This window comes from Amia ocellicauda, chromosome 8 (genome assembly GCF_036373705.1).
Source record: "Amia ocellicauda isolate fAmiCal2 chromosome 8, fAmiCal2.hap1, whole genome shotgun sequence".
NCBI classification, from domain to species: Eukaryota; Metazoa; Chordata; class Actinopteri; order Amiiformes; family Amiidae; genus Amia; species Amia ocellicauda.
The window spans coordinates 19,427,933-19,447,137 of NC_089857.1; the positions used below are offsets into that span (position 1 = coordinate 19,427,933).

Consider the following 19,205-nt stretch of genomic DNA (forward strand, 5'->3'; position numbering starts at 1 on the left):
CTCATGTGTAAACTCACGTTCCTATGATCATGAATTGGAAAGGGTACATAAGTGAGGACAGCTTATGAGACAGCAACATGATTTTGCTTCAAATAATTATTTTATTCTGATTCTCATCTTCATAGCCATTTTTAGTATGAGTTGCATGTAGTCAGATAATTATGTGTGCCACTTACCTAATAGTCGCAGCATATGTTAATCTGAACTCCGTCTACACTTAAGATCAAGGCCGATGATTGGACACTTGTGTGATAGACATGTCAATTCCTACTGTATAGGAAATATGTGCATGCTTTTAGAAACCCACCAAAACAGTAAATGCACTTTCAGAGTACAGTCTTGATTAAATCATATTTTGTAAATGACTTGATGGCATTCAGATGGCATTTTTAATAGACAGATATGTATGTCTAATGAACAAGAGCCAACTAGGATTACACACTTTGTTTAGAGGTAATTAGTGACCAGTGAGGTTCTGTCTGAATCTGTTTAACAATATTTAATTTCCTTAATCATGATATAATGAATAGTAGCCTATAGAAGCAGAGTAATGGTAATGTAATGACAAAGCTCAAAAGACTTGTATGTTATAAAACCACAGCACATTTCTAGCAATCAGAGTAAATTATTGTCAGTGTTACATTGAACAGAGGAAATAGAAGGCTTTTGATACTTTTGATGCTCATTTTTTTTCAAGGTCTGCAGTTGTCATGGGATTGCATTTAAAAGGGATTCTTTTAAAATCCTTTTTCGGAAATGAAACGGAAAACATTCTCTAGTGAGACTGGGGTGAAATGAGGACTCAATACACAGCCTTTTATTGGAAATGGTTGAATCAGAGAAGGAGCATCTCTCACAAGAGCTGAAATTGCCATGTTTCAAAAGGCTCTTGAAAGTACCACTTATAAGGAGAAACAGCAATAAAAAAGGCAATTAAATGCCTCTGCATTCAAAAAATATATATTTAACATAGACACAGGTTTTTAAAGCAATGAAATATTTTTACCAAAACAAGACCTGCCAGACACGGGGGTATGATTTGTTCTTGACATGATATGGAAAAAAACTATATGCAATTTATTCAGATGCTCGATTTAAAAATATCAATCTACACAATGTTTAAGCTTTATTTGTTGTCTTTTTTTTCCTTTTGTAACATATACAGTATAATTTGGGGAGGAGAAACAACTAAAACTCCTGACAAAATGAAGAAAGAATACAATTAAATTACTTGACAATGCCCTTGTATCTGTAACACATTACTTCTTGGTTAGTCCTTATGAAACTTCACTGAATTAATTATGCCCATACCCAACCTGACTTCCTTAGACATGAGCCACAGAACTCTTGCAATACCTTCGTAGCTCTCCTGTACGGTCAGGCTGTTTCTCCAAATTATTAACAAGGTAGTTATCTATCCTACTCCTGTTGTATGGCCTATTTTAATTACCTTATATCTCCCTTGGTCTTAGCTCTAATGGCTTAGGGCTAGTTAACCTACAGACCCAATTAGTAGTATAAATGCCAAGCAGATATGCAAGTAAATTAAGTTTTACATTTGTTTTCCCCCTCAACCCACTCACTAAAGCCAGAAAAACACCCAGAAGATACTCCAAATGTAATTCAGCTGTTCAGTGAAAGGTCGAGCCCAGAAACTCCAGTATAAATGAAAACATTTATTGTCTCAAGAGTAGTCCAAACTTGTGCAATAGAAAATATTTACATACAATTTTGAATCTTTAGATATAAGAAATAACTTGTGATTTATATAAATATTATCAAAATCTTGCAGTTATCATAGTAACATTCTTGTTTTTGTTAAATTATACCCGAGTCACAGCATAACAAAAAGACAAAGAAATAAAAGAACCCAGAAACACACATCACAGTTTATTTTGAAACATTTTCATCAACACCCTAATAAATACCTTGCATTCTGGAGGAATCAAAATAGATATCTGATCTTGTTTTTTTTTTATAAATAAGAAAATAAATCTGTATTCGCTTCGATTATAATAAATCACTTTATACCCCAGTCAATACTTTCATTAAAAACAACCCCAAAAAATATACAGAATGTCTTTTCTCAGCTTTTCTTAATCACATTTCTTGTTACTTTGATTTTTGGACACTGCGGTGTCTTTGTCACTCTTCTCCAAAACCGCAGCACCATTTCCATTTGCTTCAGGAACACATGAGATGTTCCCATTTGTCTCTGGGACTGCTGAACCATTGCGGCTGATGACAGAAGCTACGACATCCTTCTTGGGTGCTGAGCAGGTATCTCTGGAAGGGCTTCTGACAGGAACCTGAGCATCAGCTCTTGTCTTGGTTTCTTCTGGCTGACTTGCAAAAAGCAGCTGATACAGGAAGGCCTCGAGTGGAGCAAATGGAGAAGCAGTGGAGCGAGTGAGCATCATCCTCACCTGGAAGAGAGAGACAAAGAAATTAAATAATACAACTTCTATATTTCTATATTTCTCTCTATATATAACAAAATCAGCTAAAGTTATTAATTCACTATTGGAAATAAAGGCCTCCCCAAGATGTTTTTATACCAGAAAAGCTTCTGACCTTATCTTAACATCTTCTATGTAGTCTTTTTCTTTGTCTATTTTCATCCCTTTGGATCCATTCCATAGCTTCTTGAATATATACTCTCTATAGTACTCTAGACTAGAGAAAATCAGACCCTTCACTCAATCTAAATATGGGTAAGATTTTTTAATTCAAAGCAGATACACACAAAGTATGAAAAGTCAGCAGAAAAGACATCTACATGCAATTCAATTCAGTAATTCTGTTCTTTATTAACACCATGATGTGGCAAAAAAATGTAAACAGCAGTTATTAAACTGCCAATTAATAAAACGTTTACCAATACAGGTATGATTATAATGGTTAATGTTATAATGGTTTTTTTTAAATTATTTTCTGTTAAAAAATAATCTCAATTTGGATGATTTGATTGTGTCTTTAAATAAAATCAGGTCTTTGTAAAAGTATTCTAAGTTGGCCTATTAATTCCCAAGGCACTGTGAGACTCGATAACTATATAACCACAAATAAATAAACTGATCGTAATCAACTGATTTCTGTGCAGGGCATTATTACTTAGATTAACTTATTGCATCAGAAAGATTTGTTTTTGTCTTGGGAACCTTGAACCTCATCACTGTACTGGGGATACAAGACCAAGTGGACATGATGTGGTAGATTTTATTTACCTTATTGACGACGATGAAGATGGTGTAAATGAACATTAGGTTATGTTTTGCCACTGGAAGGTACTGGCTTTGTTGCAGTGTGAAGAGCACAGCGCCTAGCAGAGTGACTTTGGTTGGACTGTGAAAAGAGAAAGCACCATTCAGCATATGGTCTGACAGTGAAACATGGTCTGCCAGCTCTTTGATTTCATGCTGTCTTTGTCATGTGAAGCTTTCATATTACCCATAACCCCTCAGTGGTATTTAAGACTTAATTTTCAGAGTTGGAACTCTTAATCGAAAAAATTAGTTAACAACTCTTGAAATCAGATTCTTTCTTCATTTTGTCCTTAAGTACTTCTTCTCTTGCATTCCTGCTCCAAGGCTGGCAGTTTAACCACAGAGCACTTGATTAAAATAGAGTATTAGTGACTTCAGAAAGGACAGCTTATAATTTTAATCAACTGAAATTGCCCTACGGGTAGACCCGGATAGAGCAGTTTACGGCATTTAAAAAAGTATATACATGTAAAGAATATGCCTGGGCTTTGACTACCACAACCAAGGGACCAACAAGTTAGAACTAAAGACCAAAGCAGGTGCTGTACGTTATTTTGTTTGATTGTTTACTAAAAGAGTCTAAAAGCCTTCGGGTTTGGTGGAAGGTGACTGATTTGTGATCGTTTCCTTTGCTGCACATGAAAGGCTCTTTACATCCAATTCTGGGTGTGTGGAGCAAAACCAAAACTGTGTTAAAACAAGTCTGTGCCACTCGCCAAGAAATATCCCCTAGGCATACATGTGAAATTAAATTATTATTATTATTAATAATTTTCAAAGATAGAGATAAACTTCATGCATGTGGGCAAAGCATTCCTCTAGAACTAATATAACCTTTTGGTGCACAACTCTTGAGCATTTGTCTACAATTAAAACAACTAGCAAACACAGGTCAGAAAGTGCAAAAAGAATTCCAATTTCAAAATGTTTAAATCGAAAGAGGGAGGGATAACCCTGAAACTTCACTTTTAGATGAAGTGTCATGAAAGCTTTGAAAAATGATCAGTGGCAATGAGAGAAATCAATACAAACCCAATTATAGTCCCTTTATTTGTAGATGTAATACGCCTTTTCACAAATTAAACTTTTTTTTCCACGTCAGAATTAATAGCAGAAGCCAATGAAATGGCAGACCCACAGCTATTGACAATCAGCATCCTATTTACTTACGGCTTGGATACTTATCTACCAAATAACAGCCTCCTTTCAACAAACCAGAAAGCAGGTTGTTTGTGCTGTCTTTTATGTAAGATGCTTAGTGTTTTTTTATTAGAAAGGAGAAGGCCATGTTGATTTAAAAAAGGAAAAGCAATTCACGAGTCATATGTGTTGCACAAATGGATCATCTGAAAAATGTTATTTTTTTTACTTTTCTTTTTTGTTGTCTAGCTGATCTGGGGGCAGAATGAACCCTGGGTGTAGTAAGAGCTCTGGACCCATAACCAGAATTTATGTAGAATTGTGTGAGCAAAATTTTACAGACAAAGGCAGATTGTATTAAACGTATTCCTGTGGGATTATAACTATGTTCACAAAGTTCACAAATAATGAATTGGGTGACTTACTAAGACATGTTTAAGAGCTCGTTGGTTTCAGGTCTCCAGATTCCACGCACCAGTTGTTCAAAGTTGCTTATTAGTCCACCGCCAGCTCCTGTTAAAGAAATCAAATGGAATTCATATTGGTTGACTTGACTAACCACTGCACCATGACAAGGAACTGAGGCAACAACTTGCAAAAGTATGTTGATTTAGTCTGCATTTAATTGCTTTGTTTTAGTCAGTCTCATCGAAGTCCATGACAACGGGTCTGTGGAGGTGTCTCAGTGTGTGGTGTCTGAGGGGCCATTCTCACTGTCCAGTGTTCTGAAACGCACAGATACTGTAGTCCAGACCCAAGCCTCATTTAGTTTAGACAATCAAAATTGTTCAGTTTTCCCACACAAACATGTTGTAGTGTATGGTACCTCAGAGAAAGGTGTTACAACATTATAGACTGTGACTAAACTACAACAAATGCTGACTAAATAACCCGGGACAGAAAAACAGTGTAGGGTGTAAATCCATCCACTTGATTCTAGGCAAAAGTGTGATTGTGGGTGATTTAGCATGAATTCAAATCTGCCAGTCCCACATCCTCCCAGTAGTGATCTGGACAACCTTGGCACTCTCACAAAATACACCTGGGTAGCATCCCACGTTTCACATCACTCCAGAAGGGAAAGGGTCTGAAGGGAGCACGGTAGCTGTAGTGGCAGCCTACTGGTCTGGAGAAGAGAGACACACTCCGTATTGATTTCAGGGAAGATGTATTTTTCGTTGTTGTGCTTGTGTGTGTGTGTGTGCTATGTGAGATGTGAAATGACAGAGCTAGCTGTCAGGAGAGTGCAATGCAGCAGGTCAGTGCAGCTGCTGGAAAGCAATGTTCAGCTTCAATCTTCTGTCGTGTGTCTGCTTACTTTAGATCTTCTACACTAAGGAGATGGGAAAGCAACAGAGACTACACTTTAAAAAATATAGACTTCCTTCTCTCGCATTGCCAGGTGGTTTAAAATAAAAAGTCATGAAGCGTTGGGTGGACAGCCAAATATTATAAAGACAAAGTTGTATTTGGGGTACAGTGTCCACAACAAGGATTTAATTTAACTTGATCAACATGGACATGCTTGGGGCTCCTGCCAGCCACCCTTCCTTCCTATAAAGAACAGTTCAAAGTGGATGTATTTGTGCTCCACTAACACTACGGCTAGCCCCTCTCTTAAAGAATATCTGTTCCTCTATATGGTGAAATTATTCATTTATTTTTATTAGTTGCATGTAGACACAAAATTCAGCCATGCCAGCTTGGGAGAGATGGAGACAAATCATGTATGCTCCAAGTCATAACATTATCTAGCCGAGCAGTTGAACATAACCAAGGAACTACACTGAAGCATAAAACTCTTTGTAATCTGAGGAGCATAATTGATCCTGTAGCGAAAAAGAGCCCTTTTGCAGTGAACGCATGTAACCTACTAAAGACATATATTGTCCTCAGAGCAGATATGTTGATAATGGTTAAACAAGGCAGTTACACGTTAGACAATGAAGGGGAAAAAAAAGTAATGCACTGGTTACAATATTTGCATTTAGAGTGAAGTAGAAGAACGCAGAATGAAAAAAGCGACAGCAGGATTCATCTGTAGCTTTTTAGCGAGTTTCGATACTCCACTGCGTTGCTAAGCAACACATTTCCCCTTAGTTCGGAGAGCAGGAATTCTATATTATTCGGTCTATAGTTGAATGGGCTTGGCTGTGTGACAGAAGGACAGACTACAATATACAGCCAATGGACAATGCATCTTGCCTCCGCCTCTTTATTATGCATGCGATAGCCTACAAAAACTTTGTATTTACAACAAACACATCAAATACTAAGACTTGGACCTTTCTATAATCTTACTTTTAAATGTCGATGCATAGTTTACTGTTTAAAGAACCCCTCTTCGGTAAAACCAGTAAGGACCTGCACTCAGAGAACGCAAACAGCAGAATCAGCCTTATATTACAGCAAGGAATTTCAAATTTTCTCTTCCATTACATCCATACATCCTGTATGACAATGTCAAGCCATCCGCTCCTTTTCAAATCGCTAGCCTGGAATGCAAAAAGCCTTATTATCAGGCAGAGAGTGGATACACAGTCTTTCCTGATAACACTATGATTCACAGGCATTGTTATTGCTGTTGTGCAGTGGGCCTAGCAGCCTACAGATGACTGCCCTATCCCAATGCCAGTAACACTTCACCTGACAGCACACTATGCCCTGGGAGCTCCAAACTAGTCAGACCATTGTCAAGCTTTGTTTAGGCCTGGCAAGGGCCCTTGGGCACTTCGGTTTAGCCACGGCACTTTCTCGATCTGTGTGGAATTACACTGTATAGCATTGAATATTTTGAAAACCTCTCTTGCTCTAGCAAACCGCCATTTTGTTGTGGGCAACTCACAAGGACTTCCAAGTTCTTACAGAAAATTGGAGCTCTTTCAGCTGAAATTCAAGGAGAAAACAGACCTGGTCATTGGCCTTTAAATGTCACACTATTTTGCCATACCAGTCCAGCAGCACTTTACAAATATTTCTTTGCATTAAGATTTTACAATAAAAATTATAGTGAGTTTGGACTGAGAAAAGCACAAGAAAGAATACAAAGAATGATAAAGGGAAGGAGGTGGTTACCTTTCGCCCAGCCAACCGCAATCATCACAAGCCATCCTTCCTTGTACTGTTTTCCTGCCTGGGTGACCCCTCCAAGCACCTTCCAGGTTCTGGTCATCTCTTTCATCCCTGTCAGGACCAGCCTGACCGGCAGAAAGGAGGCACACTTGTAGACCAGGTCTTGCGGAGAGTAAAACACCAGGTACCTGAGAAACACAAAGAGGGTCAATCAGACAGGCAGTCCACACAAGACCACAGTTACAGTATAGCAATACAACCCTTGGGGTCAAACCCAAGCCGGAGAAAACGTCCTAAAATCAATTTATAAGCACACATCTTCTAGGGCCTACTTTGAGGACACTCCAGGATATACTTTTCATTATTATACCTTAAGCTTCTGATTCCAATTAAGAATAACTAATTCTTCTCTTCCTCCTTCATCGTTACCTTCATTATCATCATGATTATCAAATAAACCGAGTAGATTGATGCCTCTTTTATCATATAATCATCTGTCAAAAATAATATGTTCCATGTATGCCACGAAAGTAGGGAACTAAGAATATCCTATTTCTCACAGTTATAATTTTAATACTAGAAAATAATAACACTCCCTCTAGTGGTACACTCTCACAACTTGCCAAGAGCTGGTAATACGACTGTCCAGCAGATGGTGCCGTGTAAAAACATACCAGGAGACATTCGTAATAACCAACTCAGCCAGGCGCGGTTGAAGTATAATAAGTTTTCAATAATACTTCTGGTCTGTCTCCTGAACGGATGAAAAATATATTGACAAATACATTATATAAAGTAATTTAAGGAATATGTTCTACATGTATTTTGAAAAAACGAGCTCAATTTCCCTGTCTCAATCTAATAATAGAAGCTGGTTGCTTTGAGTGTGAATGTGGGAATAAATGTAGATATGGGTTTTATTCCTTTTTTTCTTCAAGTTCAGAGCTTCATAATTTGTGCAACATTGTGTATGGTGCACAATACGTCCTTTTTGCTCTGAATGTGTAGAAATGTTTTGACAGCTTGAAATTATTCTGCTTGTTGTGCAAAGCCCTGAGGTGGAAGAAATCTGAAATAATTACAAATTCAAGCTAACTGCTGAGAACCTAAAATATAATTAGTCATCTCTGGGCACTTTGATGAACTGTCCTTCAAAATCACATTGGATGAATATTTTAATGTCATTAAATGAGGCCAATATGTTGCAATATTAACAATGCCATTATTAATTCTGAAAAATTGAATGAGAAGAGAAACATTTGCTCTTGCACTATACTTACAAAAACAAGCTTAATCCATATAGTTCTAATTATTAATTGTCTTACATCTTATTAGGAGTATTCGCAAGTAAGTGTCTGTGGATTTTTGTTGTCCAATTACCATAGGTCCCAGCTCCCACTTGAAATCTTGAAATCTCTGTCAGTTTCACCCCAATTAAACAATTAACAGGGTCTATTGAAGAGTTTAATTAAGTAATTAAGAACTTGGCAGAAATATACACAAGATAACAAGTGAGGGCCTATTGTAGATGGGAATTTGCTGATTAGAGTGAACTAATCCAGGACAAGTAGCTTTTGAAAAGAATCAATCAAGCTAGGAAGATATAATTAAATAACAGAACCTTGAAAATCACTGAATGGGAAGGTGGAAAAATACTTAATAATAATAATAATAATAATAATAATAATAATAATAATAATAATAATAATATTATTATTAATAATAATAATAATAATAATAATAATAATCATCATATTATACATTTCTTGGCAGACATCCTTATCCAGATTAAACCAGTAAATCAGGTTATTGGAATGTAGATTGTAAAGTTCCACAACCTTCAAAAATAATCTCATCATTAAAACAGTTACCCACTGGGCAAATAAATCTGAGCTAATTACATGTACAAGCTTCCTTCACAAGACACAATATAATTAGTCATTTCTCTCTAGATGCCATTTAAGCACCCCTGTGTACCCTTACCGTACAAGTTGCTTATTAAAGATGAATCTAGCAAGATGCAAGTTGCTCTGTGGTGTGCGTTTGCATAGACGTTTTCAACCAAGGACAACACATTTTTTTAAACTGTGTCCTCCTTGTTTAACAGGATGAATGTTTCAATATGCCAGTCACAATAACCTGCTGTCACTTCAGAAACAGATTGTTTTTGTCGCCGAACTGTGCTGTGTGAATTATACATTTTACTAAGCCGTCTACCAACAGACAGAATTGGAAGCAAAGAAAGACTCAGAAATATGTCACTTACAATACAGCCCAATAACTAAGAACAAGCAGACACTATTTTATGTGAAAGGGAGTGAGTAAAGGATGGGAGTAAACTGTTAAAAAAAAAGGATGTTACAAAAGGAGGGAAACTATAATACTACATATATGAGATTCTTTACTTGGAGTTATTTTTTTATTCTGGTTTTATCTGGTTGCACATAATAAGTTGATGTATTATGCTTTTCATATTAACTGTGTGGAAACCAATGTGACATATGAGGTCTGTGAATCTGGGGATATATATTATTGTCAACCCTGCTATATGTTTGTGACTTACACGTCGTAAAGGTTAAACTGCAATATACCAAACAACAAAAGAGCATGTTAACACAATCGGAAACTTATTTCAAAATGAAACCTGCAACACAAGTTCTTTGTTTTCCACCAGAGGGCATACACATTCAAAGTACTTCTCTTGGGTCTCACTATAGTACTGTTAAAAGCATGTGAAAAGTCAGATATTGATAACATCAAATATAGAGGATCTTTGATAGCATTACATAAAAATGATACTTTAATATTAGACGTGTCAGATGTGAAAAATACTGTGCAAGATATTTTCCCCTTTCTGCATAACTGATGAATAAACAGATTGTGTTGATACACCCTACATGTATATTTACTTAAATATAAAGTTCATAATTATACTGCTCAGTCTGGAAGCTAGCACACTGGCATCAGGATTGCCATTAGAGAAGATAATTCTGCTTAAATGCATTCATTCAGACCTTTTGGGGGCTATCCCTGACTGAGGTTACATAAGATTCATTCACAGGGCAAACAGGTTTTACATGAATGTATTCTCTCCACCTGACTGACTTGACTAGTTTGTAATACACAGGAAATTCCACAGCCAACTATTGCTTGAGTTGGAGGCCCCAACTGAAACTCTCTTACGGCCAAGTCTTGACTGCGATAGAGCAGAGGAAGCCAAATTGCAGTGCTGATCTGGGATTGTTAATCTGCAAACGACTGCTTTTCCCCCTCAGCGTATTTCTCTGAAAATCTCAAAGAAAATCATCTGTTTATCTTCAAGTGTTTACGGTTTTCTGGCCAAATACATTAACTCTCATACAGTGCTAATTACCACACATGAACAATAGACATTAAATATTAAACACCAAAGGGCTGACTTTTCCTCAGGAGCTCAGAGGCAAATTACCTGCTGCCACTGACAGACATACAGAGGATGACTGAAACAATCAGATGCACAATTAATTTCACTGAATGAGATGAAACTTTGAATCCGTGATGGAGGAATGTCATTTAAAGATACAAACACACATACGTCATGATCAGTTGGTCACGAAAGGCAGTAATAAAGTACTAAGCAAAATTTTCTGATTAACAAGGGAAATACTAAAACAATATTTTAAAGTGGGTAAGAATTATTCGAATCTTAAATACCCCTTCTAAATTTTAAAAATATTTCTAAAACATATCTGAGTAACCTTGAGATATATAATGATTTAAATGGTTTCAGATTTATCACTGAATATCAGATCTACTGCTTAAATCACAAACTCATGTCATGATTTGCATTTTTTTTAAGCAAATTAGTAAAGGAATATGCAAAATAATGTATCGTATAGAACCAGCAATGTTTTGAAGTCACTCACAGACATTCTGTTATTGCCAAGGTTATTATTAATCATTATTGCTTTTATTTGTGTATTGGGCTGAAGTCCAATGCATCATACTTCAATAAATCATTCCATGTTATGTCTACAAATTTAAATAGGATTTGGTTAAATGTCAGAATTAGTGTTTGATGAATATTGAACCAACCAGCCTCATGGTCCATTGTGAGTCTGCTCTCATTCTCATCAAATGCAAAACATCCAATGAATATTTACATCAGCATTGCTCCCCCGAATGTTAAACAGTGTATCTTTAGAATTTTATATTTAAACTTAACTTCTGTCCTGCGGAAGGAGATTATTTTTTCAGAAATTGCTGGGTTGACATTCAGTTTCCAACATATTTATAAGATATCAAAACAAACACTTACCAGATAACTGAAGCCAGCAATACATTACTGGTGTTTGAGAAGCAAGCTAAAGCAGGCTCTGCCAGAAGTAGGCCAGAAAGAATGGCTCCTCCAAAGCAGTACAGCATAGCACTAAACCAGCATGCAAAGGGGCTGCGCCGGGCCACTTCTACAGCTCCTGCAATCAAATCACAAGACCTAACATTTAGAAAATGGAGGAGAAGCCTTCTGCTTTCCTTGTGTGTAAAGGTATATCAAGCAATTCTTATTTTTTACAAAAAACATTCACCATAGGATGAATAATGTAATATAATGGTATAAGACTGTCTTCTTTGGAAAACACCGGGAAAACAAAATTAAACAGCTTTCATTTGTAGGACACTATAAAAAAATATGAAGTAAAATTATGCAGTTTCAAAATATACAAGGAAAATATTATACCTGACACTTTCCTTTGTTACCTTAAAACCACAAATCTCATTCATCTTCCAGGGATCAATCGTTTCGTTCCCAGTTTTTCAGGAAAACCAATTGTTCTTACTTAACACAACATGAATGTATTTTATTTAAAATGTGTAATTAGTGAACCATAAAGGACAGCAATAAAAAAGGGCTTCAACTCTTTGACACTATGCGAGGAATACCAGCTTCTTATCCTTGTTCTGATTAAAAATTCACTTTTAGCATGGTGAAAGATACCCATACCCTTGATCAGATTAAGTGACAGAAAAGATCCAGCATGCTCTGCTCCATCCCTTTGCCACAATGAAGAACAAAGTCTTCTCAGATTACCCACGACTTGCTGCAGCACTGTAGCTACTTACATAACAGTCTATTGGCTTTCTAAATTATTTCACTGAATCATATTATATTCCTTGTGCGTATGTATTTTGTGATGGAGGAAAGGAAAAGTCTGTGTTATGAGTCAAAACACATAGAGAGATGGCACCAACAGTAGCCTTCAAATAGCCTGGGGGATCTACGATAAAAAGGCAACCAATATTTGTTCTTGCTTGGTGAAGGTGACTTTGAATCTACTCCAGAACTAAAGGAACGCTGCTTGGAAAGATGCATGGTACAATAAACAACTGCCAAAATAATACATCATTTGATGTATCTCAAACAAATTGTGCCTTGGATTGCTCTCATGAACGCTTGGGCCACAGGGTATTGGTGGTAAATGTTTCAAGAATGTTGGCATAAAAACAGCCTTAAGGGTTTTGTTTATGGAGGAGAGATCTGGGCAATTGCAAGAGCCTCAATTCCAGCCACTGAACACTAACTGTTCAAGACTCATACTTTGCTCCTGAATAAATTAACACTAACTTTTAGTGGCGAGGCTTTGTAATTGCAATGCTAGCACATAATGAGCCCATGTGTTTCTACAAACGTAGCAAAACAAGTAGAGCGAATCTAACACTGGCTACCATAGTAATCTCCAGATTATCTGTAGATTTATAAACAGAGGTAACATGATGACACGGCTCACATGACAAGATCAATGTCATAGTACAATCTATTGCAAAGCCGTTTTCCATTGAGCCCTAAAAACAGAAACAAAGCCTTCTACTCAGCAGCATTTTCCACACCCTTCCAAACCCTTCGCCAATGTCTGACACCAAAGTAGACTTGTACAGGGTTTAGCCTGAAGGTGTCTCCCAGGCAATCAAGTGGGCACAAAATCATTTGCACGGCTCAGTTTGTAAACAAATTCCCTGCTGTAGCTGGCAATGAGATTTGTCTAAACGCTTAAACACTTCCAGCCATGTGAGCAAAACAGTATCCTGGCCACATTCGGCACAATCGGAGGCAAACATCCTACACGTTTCCATTGAATAGCTCAACGTCAGTGTCTTCTACTTAACTACCATGCTTTACTCAAGCTTCCCATGGGTTACAGCTGGATTAATAAGTAAGATGAAATTTCCATATGACTTCAAATAAAGACAAATATTATATGATGTAAAATATTTTTTTGGTTGACAGAATTGGAGCTTCTAAAATGCTCATTTGTTAAATATATAGGCCTATTATTGGTTGGTTTAGATCAACATAATCAATGTATACAATCAACAAAATACTATATTAGAAATACATTAAAAAAAACACTTATTTTTAATCAGAACCACCTGTCCTGCTAATGTAGAACCATCATGGACAAGGAACACCGATTCCCACCTAGAATTGAGAGTTAATTAAATTGCTGATATGAACATAATTATTAACAATCATTCTGTAAAAGCACATGCCAGACCATTAGTGGAAAACACATTATTGTGAATGGATTCTACTTCCAGGAAGAAATAAATAGGGAAAGATAAATGACAACATCTTTACCATTCACAATGGAGGTGAGACACATGTTTCGTGATGACTACGAAAGTTTGCGAACTGCATCGAAACTTCCTGATATCACAGCACACAGAAACATAATTCACATGCGCCAGTTTCAAGCAAAAGCAATCTTCATGTCGGGTTACCACTAAGTACAGGGAGCTGAAGCATGAAACACAGGGGAAGAAAGGGGCTGAACTTTTTGTGACGTACCTGTCTATTTGAAGAGTTAACCTGCAATACCATCAAAAGGAGTTGGTTAATGGTTATTATTAATAACATTATATGTATACCTTTATATAGCTAAAGTGCCAGTATGTTATAGATGTACATTACCAAACGTCTTTCAAGGCATGTTAAATGATAGTACAGATGCCATTAAACCCATTGTACTTTGATGAGTGTTGTAATAACCCATCAACTATAGCTCTAAGAGTACAATGCACATCTGAGGTTAGTTAGTCCCATCATTTCTATCCACTGAACTATCGCTGTCAAAACATCTTATTGAAATTCTATTAAGGACAGAAAAAATGTAAAGCATTTTGGGTTATGCAAAATGTTACTTTTAATTTCAAAAGCAAATATAACTATGGAGTTTACTGCCATTTCACCCCTATTGTTCCCATAGAAGTATTACTTAAGAGGATTCTATAGCCAGTCATGATGGGTTAAAGAAGGAAGTTCTATATTTTTCAAGCGCAAGCATTTGCTAGCTCTCTAAAAAGATCAGAGGAGTGTCCCTCACCCCCAGGTCCCTGATTGGTTCACACAATGAGAGAATTAATACTGGACTCTCACACTGGTGAATCAGTAAAGCTCTGTAAATGATTAAAGGCTGGGCAGTTTAAAAAGGAATATTTCTATCAACACGCAATACCGTGATGAAGGCAATAAGTGGGGGAAGGGTTTATTTTCCATCAGAATTATGACCATAGATCCAGTGTTTGTTTTTAAAGATTACCCATTTACGCAAGTGTGGAAAAATGTTCTACTATGAAAAAGTTTGAGAATTTAAAAACAATTCATGGGATATAATGATATCACTATCTTCTTTAAAAATATATAGCCTACTGTTTTGTCTAACAGAAACACACTGAAAAAAGAGAAGGGAGCTGAAGCTCAACATAGAAGGCCCTGTTTTACAGAATATAGATATTAGCATATACAAATTCTCAGGAAAGCAAATAAAACAGTGCAAATGTCAACAGCAGACTGTTTGTTCTGCTAAACACTCATATCTTTGTTGAACGTCTAACTAAGGCAACTCCCTCCCAAATTATTTCTGATCCATTTATAGACTGGCTACATAAACCCAGAAATTACAATAATGTACATATTTATTAATCAGGTTTAGCCCCACGGGGATTGAACACATTTTGCAGACCCAGGGAGGTGCAATGCATCAGTTTTTGAAATGGCTAAACCACCGCTGATTTGTAAGATTCATGAGGTCAGGACTTCCTGTTTACATGGCACAGTCACACACTGTGTAATGTAGAATAGCATTTTATCTGCTAAAATGGATGGCACTTCTCTGAAGGCACAATTGTATGTAAAAACTCTTCAAGCAACCTTTTGGCTTCTGTTTATTCCGTCTAAGTCTATTTTTTGTACATACTTTACTATAAAACATTCTCAGAAACTTCCCTATGCTGTTGTGAAGGCTATATCCCTCTGACACCGCCAGTCACAGTACATGTAGCTATTCTGTACTGGAGTGCACTCAGAGAGAGCTCCGTTTATATAATTATTAAAGAGCTCATACAGTAAAGTTATAAGAAGATTTTACTCTATATGGCCAGTTTTCCTAACTAGGCCAGTATCTCTCCTGAATTATTTACACATTACTGTACTGTACATTATGGTCTCACTGGAGGGACTATTTTTAGTTCATGCCTTCTCCCCAAAGAGGATAAATGTTTTCATCTGTGCAATTCCTGAGCAGACGTTTACTGACAAAAGAAGATAATTAATCCACACTCTGTAACCATTACTTCTCCTTACATTTTTGTTGAAAAAAAAAAATTCTCGTTTGGTTATGAGCATGTAATATTTTACTAGTAATGTTATTATTATTGGAAACTATACTGAGTTCTTAGTCAAGTGGAACATTCAAGAAAAGCCCAGTTCATGTATAACATTATTCACTTAACCAATTTTGGGTCTTTGTACATCTCAATACAAGGAAAACACATTTTATTTCAGAAATTAAACCAGTAAAAAATCATCAATAATAAAAATTAATGTAAATAACTGAAGACACACTGCTTACGAATAGAAAGCTTCATAAGCCTTTGTTCAACAGTTGTTTTGTTAACAGTTTGGAAAACCTATATTCCATCCATCATTAAAAATTGATATAAAACTGTGCTTCACCAAAGAGTTGGGGGAAAGCAAATGTACAGGATGTTATTATCTTGGGAAGGATAATTTCAGAACATCCCAACACCTTCTATGTACATAAGTTGAAATGTCAGCTAATATACAGAATATAACAGTGCATGTTACTTGAGAAATCCCTGCTGACAGGCCAGGGGACACCTCTATGGCTGGCTACCAGACATGTAGCGAGAACACAAAAGGGTAAAAGGTTCAAAGAGTAGAATGACAGAGGAGCCAAACAAGGAAAGCCATTCAGGACACTTTAAAATAGCCAGTGATTATAAACAACAGCACAACAATGAGGGCCTGAGCAGAAAAGGTCAGCATGCTACTGTATCCAGACCCCACCTGTCCCTGCTATCATTAATAGACTGGGCATGAATTGAGTTCATCTGGGGTGCACCACCAAATGATGTGACTATAAAAGGTATAATAGATGGTATGCGTATTCATGATTACAAAAGCTTTTTTCTTTTAAAAACCTCTGCTATTAGCTATTTTTTAATCCATGCATATACATTGTGCATTAATCATGGTCTCAGGTAAATCTCTGGTATGCAGTGGGACTACTGCCAGAGGAGTTGGCCAACCTGTCAGCACACGTTATCTGCCCCAGTAAGTTGTACAACAATGTGAACCTTTTCCTAATTTGTTTTCATGTCACTAAATGAAAAAAAGCCCAAGCACTGTGTGGAAAACTATCAGAAGAAACATGTCACAAATTTAATTCTGTGGTACTGAACATCAAAGGTTTTATATTGTGTTTTAGAAGTCAAGCTATATTACATATTGTGGGTTTCTTAAAATTGATGTAGAAAATCAAGCTTGTTTCTACTGAACAACTCCGATAATGGATTGCTTTCTTCCCTGTAATATAAAAGTCACTCTATAAATGCAAAATCAATAACATTCTTGTATCTTTTTAATCTTCTCGTCTTACACTTAAAAATGTAAAATATAAAAAATCTGAAAGGTGTATTTTGCTCATATCTAGTAACACATTTAAAGAGGGAGAGGGAATTTACTTTTGCCAAACTAATGCCAAACTAATGCACAATATCTTTTGAGTGAATTTATTTTCCAATTCTGCACCCTTTCATTAATATAAAAATATACATTATGCTGCTTGTCATTATGAAACATTACTAAAACAATGTTTTTAGTAAACATTCCTGAAATAAAGAATTGTAAAACAGTACAACAGTATTGCTTTATTTTTACTAACTTCTAGTGTACAATAAACTACTCTTCTCCAAAGTTTTACATAAGACTCCTCAGATTTAAAACTCCACAAGCTGAGCATGAATGCGCCACCATATAAACCAATGGACAAATGGACTTTTTGGTGTGCAAAATGGGGACTTACCTTTCCTCGACGTTGTGTGAAATATACAGTATTCAGTCTAGCTTAATAATAAATGTGTATTAAAATGGTTTAAGCACCTAAAGCTGGTTGCATTAATCAGCGAAATTAGCAAACCAAAATAGACTTGAGAAGATTGTGCCCTTAAACTGTAATCTGTCCAGCTGGCTAAGGCCCGGTAAGCGTGACCGATGCAACGCCGCTCAGATTGCATTTATCTCACAATAAAGAGGCGCAGATTTCAAGTTTAATGTCTTCATTTGCATGCCCCAGCTGCACATAAAACAAATGAATAAGAAAGACGTACACGATTGCATTGCAATCTGTCAGTGACATGCGCCGCTCCGCGCTTACCTGGCTGTTCTTTGAGAGCCATAACCGAGACGATATAATGTGCCGAGTCGAAATACGGATACATGGACAGCCTGGACATCCCCAGGGACAGCCCGTCCAAATTCAGCAAAGCCAACAACTCCATCCTGCTTGCTGCTGTGCTGCTTTTTATCTCTCTGGTCGATTTACACTAAGGATCCCTCTCGCCTGAGCTGGGAAGGAAGACAGGTAACCCCAGCCCCCCGGCCCGGCTGCGCACAGCTGGATCTGGTGTCAGCCCCGCAGCTGCCCTTCACAGCCGCCTCCTCTCGGCCCTCTTCCTCGTCCTCACATCGATCAGCCCTGCGCTTCCGCACGCTTTGATTCTTTCGCAGTTTGCGTGAGAAGAGCCTCCGCACAGGCTTGCGTGGCAGATCACGTGTACTTGTCAACAAAGCTCGCATTCCTGTAACGCAGATTTCCGCGGGTCTGCGCGGCTCCACCAATGGCAGCGGTGGGATTCTGCAGAGCTGCGCAGAACTGCGAACATCTGCGCTGCAAGAATGCGACCGAACATTCTTAAGCCTGCATGCTACGCAGGGCGTTTGGAGCATCACTCTGTTGGGCCATTGTGTTTCTATTTAGGTAACATTTTCTAATCATTTTAAATAGCGTTATTTTTGGAGTTTTACCCGAAGCGTGTGTGTGTGTGTATTTGTGTCAAAGTATCTATTACATTTTCTGTGATTGATTAAGAAATGTAACTTGTTGCTGTAGTCCTCCACTAGTGAATTAGTAACATAAGAGAATAAAACATTGGTGACATTTGAACCAGGTGACGCTACTGCTGACAACACTATTCCAGAATGAATATCACCGCGGTCCAAATATTGCAGGAATGTCAACAGTAAGCGGTAAGCTGATCCCGTAGGTGCTCAGTGGGATGGGTTGGAAACAAGCACTGAAGCAGGAAGTCATATTCTGATCAAACACGACCAATTATATGACATGAACATTCCTTACCATCCCAATAAAGCAAATTTGAATTGACAAAACA

At 37.1% G+C, this 19,205-nt stretch overlaps 1 protein-coding gene across 1 annotated transcript; it reads right to left on the minus strand.

The window, feature by feature from the left end:
* Window positions 1-1,656: 1,656 nt before the first annotated feature.
* Window positions 1,657-18,558, minus strand: tmem38b (transmembrane protein 38B). The gene is made up of 6 exons (XM_066710563.1): window positions 18,191-18,558; window positions 11,776-11,932; window positions 7,482-7,666; window positions 4,832-4,919; window positions 3,228-3,345; window positions 1,657-2,426 (listed from the first exon to the last, which is right to left on the minus strand). Exons 1-6 carry the CDS (start codon window positions 18,312-18,314, stop codon window positions 2,097-2,099), a joined length of 1,002 nt encoding a protein of 333 aa, XP_066566660.1. The 5' UTR covers window positions 18,315-18,558; the 3' UTR covers window positions 1,657-2,096.
* Window positions 18,559-19,205: the final 647 nt, after the last annotated feature.

Excerpts from the sequence above, each read along its gene's own strand:
- tmem38b (XM_066710563.1), bottom strand. The coding sequence starts at position 18,314 with ATGGAGTTGTTGGCTTTGCTGAATTTGGACGGGCTGTCCCTGGGGATG. Across the intron at positions 4,920-7,481 it reads TGCGGTTGGCTGGGCGAAAG|GAGCTGGCGGTGGACTAATA; the intron begins GTAACCACCTCC and ends TTTCTTTAACAG. Across the intron at positions 2,427-3,227 it reads TCTTCATCGTCGTCAATAAG|GTGAGGATGATGCTCACTCG; the intron begins GTAAATAAAATC and ends TCTCTCTTCCAG.